Here is a 14,405-nt window from a genome sequence, read left to right as displayed (position 1 = left end):
TTGCTCACTCGAGGCCTGACATTGTTCTTCTTGACTTCGAGAAGCGAACCATGTTCGTTATCGAATTTTCGGCACCAGCTGACAAAAACATCATAGCCAAGGTTTTTTAAATAATAAAATAACACTTTAATCGCTTTTCTGAAGTTTCACTGTTCTAAATAATTCGCTTACTTTTTTTTAATCTCAACCGATTTTAAAACTTATAACCATTTATAAAAATTTTCACTAAAATGAAGAATCCAAGAGCGCATAATAAAAAATACCAAGTTTGCTTCATTATTATAAAATCAACTTTTTTATTTTTATCCTGTATCAGATTTGATTTTTTTTAACATAAAATACTATTAGCACATTTTTTTCGTAGCACCACTTTTATCTGGTAAGAATTATTTATAAAATGTTTATTTATTTTGTTTCATAATATATACTGTTTCAAATTTATATGATTCCGAAAAAGTAAATAACTGTCTTTAAATAATTCCCGCCAGACAAAAGTGCTGCCATCACGTGGCGAATTCCAAGTACCCGATTGGAAACAATTGAAAATGCAAAATGCTCAATCTTTGTCAATCGTTTTGGCACAATCAAGAAACACGATTCGGAACAATTGAGATATTAGTTATATTGTTTCTTATCAATCTCAATTGATTATTTCTAGAAAGAGATTCCAACCAAAGAAAAAAGAAGTGCTGTTGTTTAAATAAAGTGTTTGGATGACAAGTGGCTCAAGCTTGACAGAAATAAAGTTTGTGTGAAGACAAGTGAACCTCAATTCTTAAAAAAATGGAGTTGCAAGATGAGCTGGAGAATCTTTTGGATACTATACACGTGATGACTCTAGGTATTCTTCTATTTAGAGAAGATAAAGAATTACTGCTTGCTCAACGAGAGATATTTTGTTATTAATTTTTTGCGTTCTCAATTGACACATCGTTTCTTGGAAATGATGAAAAAATAGAAGAAGAAATTGAGAGCAAGTTTTTCTACAATTTCTAAACGTGCAATGCGTTTTATATTTTTAAACCGTAATAGGCCTTGTACTCTTTTTTTATTTGCTATTCTTAGCGACATTTTTGGACCAACGCTATTATTTCCTTATTTTGTTTCTTGCAACAATTTAGAAAACCTGCAAAAACATGCTCTTTTTCTCTGAGGAGAAGGGGCACCTTTTGCAAAATAGTTTTAAATATCGAACGTGAAATTTCTTTAGTTTGAATCTGCGTAACATAATATTATTTTGCTTTCAAACAAAAGAAATTTTTCTATAATTATTTTTTTGTTAAATCTTAATTGTTTTTTATTAAAAGTCTACAATTATATATTTGGTTCGGCATTGAGGAATTATTTTAGCTTGGGTAAAAATGTCACTGTTTGTTTGAAAACTTAATTATGTTGTTGAAAGCTCCTTTCATGTGGTCAAGCATTTAAAAAGTGAGCCAAAAGTTCAACTAATTTTTTGATTATTTGTCTGTTGTGTGAAAAATTCGTATTTATTAAACGAATTCAATTTTTTTCTTTCACTGAAATCTTGCTTGGTCTTTTTTTTTTTTGAAAATCACAATATTTTCCTGAAATTAAAGATATTTTGTTAAAGTCATCTTTTCAGCCAAAAATGTCAATATTTTGTTGCACTCGTGAATGAAAAATTCATCCTGTATGCTGGAAAAGACATTGTGTTGTTTTAAAAAATTCATATTTCTTTTGCTTTAATTTAAAGTTAAAACCATGTTTTCTTGAAATAAAAATTGTAACATTGTTTAATCAAAATTCATCTTCGTTGGTAGAAAAATAAGGTTTTTGTCGGAAATGCATCTTCGGATGTATAAAATTCAATTATTTATTAAAACATTTAACTAATTTTTTGCCATACACCATTTTTTCGTAGCTTAAATGATTTGATTTATGCTGGAATTTCTACAGCTTCCTTTAATTTATACTTTCGATAAGAATCATGATTTTCCACACGAATTTTGCTTTTATTCAAATGCTTGCTACTTATAAAACTTGGCGAAGAAAAATTTCTATTTTGTTCAGATTCTATAAGTATTTATGAGAGTAACTTTTTGATGATCCAAACAATTATAATTGTTCTAATGATGAAGGAAATAAAGGAGAAGTTAAAAAGAAGAATAAACCTACAACGGCACCCAAAGTGAACTTTGCGGTTCATGAAAATAACTCTGAAAATGTAATTAGTGAATTGCGATTTGTCTATACATTTTTATTATTAATTTACATTATTAATTTTTAGACAGACCTAAAATGAGTGATAGGAGAGCTGCACGCTGCAGCTTCGGTATTAAAAAGTTTATGATCTGACTTAGAAAATGTATGTGGTAGTAGTGAAACCACAAGAAGAAACCGCATTCCTTTTCGAGAAGCCATGGCTGAAACGTCAAAAAATAACTTGGCAGTTACAAACACCAAACTTATTGTTCAGTGAAACGGTAAGCTTCTCCCACATTTAAACAATAAATACCAAAAAATTGACCATCACCTAGCATTAGTATCGAGTGTAGATGTGAAGGAATGTCTAGGAGTTCTAAAACCCGATAAAGGAACTGTACTTTTTAATGAAACAATAATAAATTAATAATAATAGAATTAATAATTCTATTCCTTAGTGAGGATTCTAATAGAAATCTACGTTTCAAAGCTCCTGGAGCAGTTCACAATGCTGGATGGATGCCTAAAGCAACATATACTTAGACAATCTTTTAGTTTCGCGAAGAGTTTACTCTGACTACTCAGTGGGCACAAAATTCGGCGATGTCCACGACATCGTTACCTTAAGGACATGAACCTTACACGATTTCCATTAAATTGTCACACCTCAACGACATCGACATAGGATGTCGTTTATTTATAAATATTATTTACTAGATTCTCTCTGATAGTATTCATTGCAGACATTTTACATCTCTTCAACTCTATGACTATTCCAAATTAATAAAACAAACCGTTTTATTAGAAATATCCATTTTTCTTAGACAATTAATAGGTATTTAAAAATATCTAAGGCAACTGCCCCAAGAAAACTTGGGACCGTAACAATTACGGTGCACTCTAACTGGCCCGATTGAACCTCAATTTTTTCTGCAGCTGGTCATAAATTATTCACCTGCAGTCCCTTCAGCCGGTTTTCAACTTAAATTTGTCATTTTTAATAAGCTTCTCTTACTCTTTGCACATTGTTAATTAAACGTTCATCCATTTCTTTTTTGGAAATCTGTTCTCAATAGTCTCAATACTGTGTCCTTAAAATGTGAACTTACACAAGTATATCTGAGGCTCACAATGAGCCTCCAAATATTACCATTATATGCGATTTTTGATATGGTTATAACTTTTGCAAACATTTCTGAGATATAAAAATGCGATAAATGCAATATTGATGGATAAATGAACAAGCATATAGAAGGTGAAACAAATTGACTAATAATATCCTGGCCAAAATTGAAGATAGTAAAAATAGGAAACATTTTACACGTTAAACCCCATCAAACATAAAAATTGCTGGAGCAATTGCTAATTTTAAAAAATAAAAAACATGGACAAACATTCCTAAGAGAACGATTTGGTGAACATGCACGTTGAAATTTCTCAAAAAGGAAGTAGAAATTCATGATGATTCATTCTGATAAAAAGACGTATTTCGGATTTCGATCGTGTAAAAAACTACGAATTTTGCCGAAGTTTATATATCGAAACAGGACATAATATTTATATTTCCAAAAAACATAGAGAAGCAATCGAAATCCTAAAAGCCCTAATAACATCAATAAGGACAATGGATATAATACCAATCCGATTTGGCTTTCCGTCCTCCCGGATAAAAAAAAGACTTGATTGGGCAATCAAGTTCGACCAGTCCCCACGGTGGGGCGCTCTGGTTAATCAGAGGCCTCTTAGAGAGTATACATAAGAACACCGTAACTTGATACCTGAGTTTCATGTCAGTCGTGAAGAAGTGAACTGCAATGTTCACGAACTTCGACAAAATTCGTAGTTTTTTACACGATTGGAACTCGAAATATCTCTTTTTTATCAAAAAACTAGATAATTCGGACAAAATAAAAAAAAAGTTGTTCAATTTAATTCTAAATTACAAATTTAAAAATTTATAATAAACAGATTTTAATGGTGGTATTTTTGGGCGTGCTACACTACACAGTGGGGAAACATGACGTTTTTGGTTCAAAATAATGTACAGCCCACAAACACCGACCGGTCTGTACACAAAAATATGAAACAAAGCTTATACGATTTCTAAGAGAGTTTTCGAGCCTGATTTTCAAATTAGACTTTCAATTTTGTTATAACTGAACAAATATAACGAAGAAAATGATCATTTTATCTATTTGACATTCCCGGTGCTCGGCAATAACATGAAAATGGTTGAAATCGTCTACGTTTTATAGAGTAACATTAGTTCAAGATATTTCAATATTACATAATAAAAAAAAACCAAAATTATAAACAAATAATTTTTTAAACAATTTTTTTCTGTTTTTGCTAATTTTACGTTTTTTAAAGTTATATTGCAAGAAAGTGTGATGAAACCAGTATAATGATTGAGAAATTTATCTTGGTATTATTGTTTTTAAAGGCATATGATACTTGGAAAATAATCGATTTTACCAGTTTTAGGTTACCCGGCTTTTTTCCTAGGATAATAAATATTTTGTCTTCAAAATTTTGGGCCATGATAGCGAACATGCTAACGCACCTCCCCGCACACTTTTTGTGTGGGTGATTCAAACAATTTTAATTTTGCTAAATTGGATTAATTTGTGTGGCACTAAGGCATTAGTATCGATTTGATCAGTGTTAGATTCCCTCGGTTTTTTTCTTACAATAATTAAGATTTTTTCTTAAAAATCTGGGGAATGATAGCGAACATGCTAACGGGCGTCCTTGTATACTTTTTTGTGGGTTAATTAAAAAAAAATTATTTTGCTAAGTTTGATGTGTGTGTATCTCGAGTTTATGTGTGTTACAATTTTCTCCCATAATTATTCTTGAGTGCTACCGACAGCATCGGCACGACAGAGGCCTACATTCTTTGAATCACAGAGAACTAAAAATTAACCCAACCTCAAAATAGTGCATATGCATTAAATATTTATTAAGAATGATACATTTTTTTGTTATTATCTCTCAGAAAGAGTCCGTGGACGTTAGTTATGATATTTTATTGCATCTCCAAATTCAGTTTAAAAAAATTTTCATTTTTGTGGCAAAAAGCCGGGGGAACTGTACCTGATCAACCACGTGACAAAGTATCACATGTCCTTAATAATATAAACAAATGCGTTAATTAGGCATTTTTCGAAAGAACATTTTTTTTTCGGCGACTTTTTTTAGTTAGGAACTTCATGCTAATTCTAGAAAACTTTCTAAATTTTTATTGAATCTAATTATTTTATCAAACAAAAACATAGATAACGCATTTGTTGAAAGAAAGATTCGTTTTTTTCAATGCAATTTTTTTTATTAGGAATTTCATAATAGTTTTAGAAATAATTCATAATTTATTGATCAATTCTATGACTTTTTAAAACAATGTTAATAAGCAAATGCATTACTGGGGCATCTGTGGACGGAAAAATCTTTTTTTTTCGATGTCAGCCTTTTTAAATGGGCATTACATGATAAGTTTAGCAAAATTCATAAATAGATGATGAGTTTTTTTAAAACAAATTTAATAGAAAAAGGCATTATCCTAAAGCTGCAGCCTTATTAAAAGAATGTAAGTTATAAGAAACTTAAAGTGAAAGGAATGAGATTTAAAAAAAAACTTCTCTGTTGAAAAATTCCCAAATAATGCATATTTTTTATTCAATTTGTATAAAAAAACATTGAATTCATAAACTAATTATGAGAGTTAATTGAATTATCATTAAATTCCTAATTCAAAAGACTGACCTAAAATAACAACAAATTTTTCCATCCACGGGTACCTGAATAATGTATTTGCTGAATTTATTTTGAATATTCCAAGTAGAAAGTCTGACATCGAAAAAAAAATAATATTACCGTTGGCAGATGCCCCAATAATGCATTTGTTTATTAAAATGGTTTTTAAATAATCATAAAATTAATGAATAAACTATGAATTCTTTCTTAAATTATCATGAAGTTCCTAATTAAAAAAAGTTGTCATCGAAAAGAACGCATTTTTCTTTCAGCAAATCCCTTATCTATGCATTGTTTATAACATTTCTTTAAAAATCATAATATTTATCAACTATTTATGAATTTTGCTGAAATTGTTACGAAGTTCCCAACTGAAAGGACTCGTATTGAAAACCCCGAATTTTTCTTCCGACAAACGCGTGATTAATGCATTTGTTTATTAAATTTCTTTGCCATATTAACAACAATAATCTCAAGAAGAAAATTCTTCATCATTAAATTGTTTTTATCCATATTTCTTGCAGTGTAATTTAAAAAACGTAACATTAAAGCAAATCGTACAAAACATTCTCTCAACAAATGATTTGTTAAAAAAACTGCTTTTGGTTATTATATAATATTAGATACCTTTAACTAATGTTACTTTATAAATTAAGGTTATTTCAACGATTTCCATATTATTCACGAGCACCGGAAACGTCAAATAGAAAAAATTACCATCTTTTCGTCATCTTTGTTTATTTATAAAAATAATTGAAAGCCCCTTTTAAGAATAGCGGTGGTCGCCCCAAAAGGGGGCGGTGCAACATTCTACATATTACACGCCAAAAATCATCCCCTCTTGACACAAGAACTTGACTAGGCTGCGATAGTAGTAAAGAGACAAATTCGGATGGTACTAATAAATGATCATAACAAGCCGATCATCAACAGCATCGTGCATGTCAAAAAATATGGGCGCACAATGCTATTTTAATACTTACTTGAAACAATCACTCGCACAGGCAATTCTGTTACTCCCGCTAAATTTTCAGCAACACACGTATAATTAGCCACATCTTTGTCTACTGTGGCGTTTGAAATAATCAGTGTATTATCCTGAACTCTAACAGGCCCAGAGTCACTTATAATATGTCCTTCAGGATGGCGCCAGTAAATTTTAGGCTCCGGGACACCTGAGGGTATCAAACAAGTGATCTGAAGCTCTTGATTCTCTCCCACTATAGCCAATTGATCAGGTAAAGAAGGTTCGAAAGATGCAGGAGAAAAATTCCTTAGATCTGAAACATATAAGCATATAAACATATATAATAAAAAGTTTGTCATAAGGACAACCGCAGGATTTCACCGCGAGCGGGTGATAATCTGAAAAACTGCACCTAGTCCCAGCGAAATTGCAGCAAAATTTCAGCCACAACCACAAAGGCCTTCTGCCTTTTTCCCGCAACAGTTTTAGCATATTGTTCACACGCAGGGATGCGTTTCAGGCTACTAACCAGTGAAAGTTTAGCAACTCTAAGAGCGCCGATGTTAAAGACAATTAGTTTAATAAAATATTCCAGGTACAATAGTCGAAACTCTCTTTTTATTCTCCTTAGCTATGATGTTTTTGTCAAATGGTGCCGAAAATTCGATAGCGAACATGGTTCGCTTTCGAAGTCAAGAATAATCATGTCCGGCCCCGAGTGTGCAACAGAAGCAATTGTCGAGAATATAAAGTTCCAGTATAAGCGGCACTTCTCATTCTCGACAATTGACTCTATTTGCCTACGAGCATTTAGAGGAGCGATATTAAGGTTAATGCTGTAAGAGTGACAGGGATGGCAATAAAGCACTCTTAGTGTCGCATTGTGCCTTTGGATGTAGGTTGTTCCCGCATGTGATGGAAAACTAGATAGCATGTGTGCTTAATGCTCGGGGTGTGCATGGCACGCCCTGCAGTTATCATCGGCAATGTGTGTTCTCAAAATGTGGCAACGGTATGTTAAGGTGGAAATGACACCGTCTTGACATACGAAAATGAAACCTTCCATGCCAGACTTCAATCCAGGTGATTTAAGGAGAGCAAACGTTAGCTCACACGACGTTGAATAATCCTCCACATTTCTGTGGAAGATGCTATGCATCCTCTTATCGACGAGCTGTTCACGAAAGTTTTTCTCTTGTGCTTTCTTAATCCGGGATTTCATGAGTGAGTAGTCGAGATAGATAAGATTTGATGCATTTTGTTCACCCCTAATACTGAAGTAAAGTCCAAGTGTTTCAGCAGCCTCCTCCGTTGCTTTATACAGAACCGCTCCTTTGCCCACTTCTTTGTGCTTCCTGACCATTTCAGGAAGAGGGTCTTTTCCATTTGCGACTCTATGTGCTCTACCTAGAATAATTCTGCTGTGAAGACATTCAAGATTCATTATTCCGCGACCACCTTGGCGGCGTGAGATGTAGAGTCGCGGAACAGAAGACGCAAGACTAATGCTTTTATTCATGCGCATAACCTTTGATGTCCCGATATCAAGGGATCTGAGCTCGTTATTCGTCCATGGTACCAAATCTGCCGGATGAGACATTTGTATCTACTTCGGAGAGTATCCTTTAAAGATGTCAAATCCTGAATGCGGCTCTGTGGCACGCCCAGGTATGGATAGGTCTCTCCAGCGCAAACGTGTCGTATAGCGCTTCTATCGACGAGCTTAGGTTCTTCCGGGATGCCATTAAGTTTTTCTCACTTCAAATAAACCTTGGCGCATTTGTCTAACCCAAATTCCATTCCAGTTCCTTAATATATCGTTCGACAATCCCTAGAGCTAGATGCAGTTGCTCTTTGTTTTTAGCATAGATCTAACCTTGTTAGTTGGCACACGATTCTTTCCAGATGAGATAGTAAATCTGGTTTTCCAAAGAGGCATCAATCTCTCTATGCACCTCACGATTTGCGGATGAACATTTAAGCTTTCCAAAAGACAGATGATAAGTCAATGGGAGGTCGAAACGAAAGCATCCCGGTCATCGATAGGTTACGCTGGTAGGATGGTACATTTTTGCAGACACATCTATCAATGAGCAAGTTCTCCCGACATCCTGCCCATTTCTTTGAGCCGCGTTGTCTATACATTTCTTGCCACACAGGTTCAATTACCTGAACAATCCTATCATTCAGGATATCTGTGAATATCGTATACAGTGTGTTCAAATAAGTGATTGGCCTGTAATTCTTCGGGTCAGCTAAGTTGCTTATTTTTGGCAGGAGTATTATGCGCCCTTCCACCACCCACTGCAGAATTGGCTCTTCCGACTTTAAATATGAGTTGAAAATACGGACCAAATGCTGATGAGTTAAAGGAAACTTCTTCCACCAGAAAGTCTTGATATCATCTGGTCCCGGAGCGGAATAGTTCTGCATCCCTTTTAATACTTTTTTCACCTCCTCGGTAGTGGTGAGTGGGCATTCTTCATCAGGTGTTATGAGGGCATCACACAACTCCTTGAAGCTATTTATGTTGTCTGAGTCTTCTTCCAGTCTATGCTGCACTTCGGAGACTTCTCTCAAAAATACTTTGACCTCCTCTGGTTTGCACCGGTGGTCGACAGTAACTGGAGCTTCTTGGAAGAGTCGAGATGGGTCAGAGAGAAACTGTTAATTTTCTCTGACCCACCTTTCACTCCGCTCTAGACTTCTCTTAGCGTCAGATAGTATCAGTATTTTCTCAACAATATGCTGCCTGATGGGCAGTAGCTTTGACTTGTTAAATGTGTGGTAACGAATCTGGAGTTCGCGTGCGACCTTTAGAACTTAAGCGGTAAAATTCCTGCCAATTCAATTACCCACTAAATGCGAGACGCGTACTGTCTTGCCCAGCCTACATTTATGGCGAGTTGATGGATTCGTCTTTTGGTCTTATGATCAACCGTTGGTTTTGTCTTACAGTTTGCATCGCCCAAAGCTCTCGCTGCATTATACAGGAAACAATTGATAGTCCAGAGGTCGGATTCTTAGGAAAAATGTCCACGAAGCTCGTCATCCATTTCAGTCAGATTTTTAGGGAACGGGGTTCGTCCATCCTTGTAGAACCCCGCATGCAAGGATAAGGCTGTGTACTCTGAGAGGTCACCCGGTATCGCAGTGTCACCGGAAAGAGGTTTGTCCATCCTTGTAGAACTCCGCATGCAAGGATAGGGCTGCGTGCTCTGAGAGGTCGCCCGGTGTCCCAGAGTCACCGTTCTAGAGAAATCACCGAGGTGCCATTCAGCTTTCGGCACGGTTTTCACATCTTCGCTTGAGGGTTAATTTTTTCGAGTCCACCTCTGGACAATTGTTTGCGAGTGCCTATTCATTTTTGCAACCATAATTAGCAGAAACTATTGGCACAGGGACCCTGTATCCGCAACCCGAGGACGCATTCGGTGGCTTTGTCGTAGGGCTTGCAGCTTGATTCTAGAGAAATCAAAAATCAATATATATTAAAAATTTTTCATAAGGACAACCGCAGGATTTCGCCGGGAGCGGGTGCTAATCTGAAAAATTGCACTCGCTCCCAGCGAAATCGCGGTAAAATTTCAGACACAACCACGTCTCACGACTGTAAAATAGGTGGTTACAGTCTGTATCGGAATCAATACGACGATCCGGCAAAAGTTTCGTAAACCCTGAGAACACGGAGCGGTCCAAGGACTACCGCCTTCTGCATTTTTCCCGCAAGTGTTTTAGCATATTGCTGACACGCAGGGATGCTTTTCAGGCTATTAACGAGTTAAAGCTTTGCACCTCCAAGAGCGCCAATGATAAAGACGATTAGTTTAACAGAATATTCCCGGTACAATCGTTGCAACTCTCTTATAAGGTAGAGACCTTACCTCTATTTATTTTCATTCCCCTCGGCTATGATGTTCTTGTCAGCTGGTGCCGAAAATTCGATAACGAACATGGTTCGCTTCTCGAAGTCAAGAAGAACCATGGTCCGGCCTCGAGTGTGCAACAGAAACAATTGTCGAGAATATAAAGTTCCAGTATGTGCGGCACTTTCCATTCTCGACAATTGACTCGATTTCCCTATGAGTATTTGAGGAGCGATATTAAGGTTAATGCCACATTGTGCCTTTGGATGCAGGTCGTTTCCGCATGAGTTGGACAACTAGATAGTATGTGAGCTAAATGCTCGGGGTGTGCATGGCACACCCTGCAGCTATCATCGGGAATGTCTGGCCTCAATATGTGACAACTGTATTTTAAGGTGGAAATGACAGCGTCTTGGCATGCCAAAATGAAACCCTCCGTACCAGACTTTAATGCGTGCTATTTAAGGAAAGCAAACGTTAGCTCACACGACATTGACTGATCCTCCACATTTCTGTAGAAGACACCGTGCATTCTCTTATTAAGGAGCTGTTCACGAAAGTTTTTCTCTTGTGCTTTCTTAATCCGGGCTTTAGTAGTGACATTCCTATTATGAAAAGAAAACATTTTCGTGAAATAACTTACAGCTTCAAATAATTTTCTTACAATAACCAAACCTAGCTGACGAATAAAGGACCCCGGTTAGAAGGGTTTCTACTGAATATGGCCAGAGTGCTACGATACCAGTATGCCCCCTAAAAGAGAATATAACATTGATTGCCTGCATCTTATCTGGAGCAAGAAACATCCAGAGCTCTCGAACTTTTCGCATAAGCTCCTGCTAAGTCGTGCCGATGACCGTCGGAAAAGGGATCAGATAAGTGTAGCGCTTTGTCAACTTCTGCCAGAACAAGTTGGCAACAGAGAAAGAGAAGTGACATTGAGATCAATCCCAGGCAGGCATCCAATAGAGGAAGGGCGTCTAAGGCAGCAAAGGCTCTTGACCATCAGAGAGCATGTAGGAACAACGCGGCTCAAAGAAAGGCGTAGCAAGATTTCGAAAAACCTTGCTCCTCCATAGATTCGTATGCAAAGACGCATGATCCTACTAACGCTAACTATCGATAGGCTGGATTGATTACTGGAAAAACTGGAATACATGTGTCACAAAATAACAACGTCACCTTTCAGAGAGGTGTCTTTCAGGGCGACAACATGAGCCCACTCCTCTTTTGCCTCACATCATTGTCACTATCCTTCGCACTTCGTCATTTAGAAGGATATTTCTGCGGAAAACCTGGAAATCGAAAGCATGAGGCCACTCATGCACTTTACATGGATATCTTAAGATCTATTGGTTATTGAAATTTCGGAGCCAGAAGATAAAAATATTACAGACAAGGAGAATAAAAGGAAAAAGATGTATCAATACCATATAAGGGAGTTGCGATGGTTACACCCGGAATATTGTCTAGTCTATTTCTAACACTTTAACATATTTTCTTTTGCAATAATCGGTTGGCCAGGGCGGGAAAAAGTGCGTTTTTGGGGATTCCAGGAGAAGCGCGACAGTAGAAAACATTAAACTGCGTAAGTACGAAAGTTGCAAATAGGTTGAATAGAGTCCTAATCTAAAAGGGTGAGAGGAAATCCAATCTAATCTTATCCACACTAATCCATTCGACTCCACTGCAACCTAATTCATTCTAATCTAATCCATACTAATTCAATTTAATTCACTTCAATGCGAATCATACAAATCCAATTCAATCCAATGAATTCTTATTCACTCAATTCCACTAATTTCCACTCCAACCTTATCTGAAGTAGTCCAGTCCAATTCAATCTAAAGTATTCAACTCCAATTCAATTCACTCCAATCCATCCCAATATGCGGTTGTGCAGTGCAGGTGGTGTTGGTATGTGACAATTGAAGGGATGAGGCAACTGATCTTCACAAATTAATTCTTCACCCCACTGAGTCCCCCTTCGGTTCCTTCTGAAAAACTATAAAAAACAACAAGATCAACTTTTAAATTGTTGAAATTTGGATTTTACGTTAAAATTTGCATTGAAAACTAACGGAGTAAGCGCTGCGATGCAAGCAGTGTCCTTGAGGTTACGAGACGAGATTTTAGGACCAAAGGTAAAGGATTTGTTTATATTCTTATTTTTCAAATTTTTCTTATCGGAGAAGATATTAAATTTGTGTAAAATTAGACATATAAATTATTACAGATATTTATTTCCATTTATTTTCCAATTTTGAATTTAATTTTTGAATTTCGCGCCCAACATACTACTTAAGCTAATATGGATGCGCTTGAAGTCACCTTCAGCAGAAGTTGATGACATTTTTTTATATATTTAACGCTGAAAAAAAAAGTATTGCGATTACTCCGTGACTTTCTAGTGAAAATTTTAACGTAGATGAATTTCAACAATTTAAAAGCTGATCTTTCTGTTTTTTGGGTTTTTTAAGAAGGCCCCGAAGCGGGATTCAGTGGGGTCTTTAAGGGTACTTTGTAGAGAGTCCTTTCGGTTCCTTCGGTCCGCCAGGGAACTACTCCCGATGCCTTCTAGCGATTGTCCTTATGACAAACTTCTCAGTATATAGAGTGTGTAGAGGCTGTATAAAAATAAAATAAACAAATGAAAAATTTATTTTCAAAAAGTCAGATGTAATTTTAGTTTTTGAGTTATAAAATATTTAATTTGGACCAATCAGGAGCACATATCCAATCTTCCTGTTTAGTTGATGCATGTGTCTTTGGTCTCTTGATCCATTGTTGGTTTTAGCCTTCGATTTGAATCAGCCAGAGATCTCGCAGCACCATAAACTGAACAATTGATGTTCTAGAGGTAGGACTCCTCTGAGATATTTTTACGGATATTTTTAGGAGCAACTTGCATATTAATGTTCTTTCTTGTCCTAAATTCACTATCATTTCTCAGGAAGTGCCTGGTTTCCGCGAATGGTATCAATGTCGTTTTCGCAGCTTCGTCTGTAGCGTGTTCAGTCACCGTATGCGGCAACGCTATGCGCACATATGTGACGTGCGCCGAAGAAAGGGAACTTACTCTAAAAAAGTAAAAATCGAGGTTTTCACACCTTTCGATAGTTTTTGAGCTGCTCTTTTTAATGAAACTATCGAAAAAAATTCTGAGCATTATTTCTGCTAATAACTAAGTTGCTAGGTACTTGAAAAATCGGGCTTTTACCCGAGCGCTCGAGATTCCGTGAAAAACCTACCACCACTCACCACTAAATCTACGCGTCTCATCTATACCCCGTCTGTGAGCTGCGTCGACGACCTATCTCTTTGCGTCAGAATGAAGTGGTACGTGGAGAGGGAAGATATCGGGAATCTTCCCTCTCCCCGAAAAGTCGTGACTATCGGGCTGACGTTGACCGCTCGTCCTGAAAAAAACTCACTTTTCAGAGTAAGTCCCCTTTTTTCGGCGCACGTCATATATACATTTTTCAAGGGTTAGGCACGTTGATTTTACAATAACTGATGCGAAACATGCTGAAGTTATGGGTGTTTCTGGCACTACATATTATGCATACGCGACATTTATGGATCCCTTAACAGGGATGATACTGGAATCGTAGCAGTCTACCAAATTATCCTTGACGTGATTCATCCGCTCA

At 36.3% G+C, this 14,405-nt stretch overlaps 1 protein-coding gene across 3 annotated transcripts in view; it reads right to left on the bottom strand.

The window, feature by feature from the left end:
* LOC117176944 (tyrosine-protein kinase-like otk) overlaps nt 1-14,405 on the bottom strand; it is a 329,105-nt gene that overhangs the window by 100,273 nt on the left and 214,427 nt on the right. For all 3 annotated transcript variants that reach the window (XM_033367348.1, XM_033367349.1, XM_033367350.1), the window contains one exon: nt 6,903-7,199. In XM_033367348.1, coding sequence (XP_033223239.1) covers nt 6,903-7,199 — 297 coding nt within the window. The remainder of the gene's footprint in view (nt 1-6,902; nt 7,200-14,405) is intronic.

The sequence above is a fragment of the Belonocnema kinseyi genome, chromosome 7, assembly GCF_010883055.1.
Source record: "Belonocnema kinseyi isolate 2016_QV_RU_SX_M_011 chromosome 7, B_treatae_v1, whole genome shotgun sequence".
NCBI lineage: Eukaryota > Metazoa > Arthropoda > Insecta > Hymenoptera > Cynipidae > Belonocnema > Belonocnema kinseyi.
The sequence above is the reverse complement of the archived record's forward strand: the minus strand, read 5'-3'. Positions and strand labels throughout refer to the sequence as shown.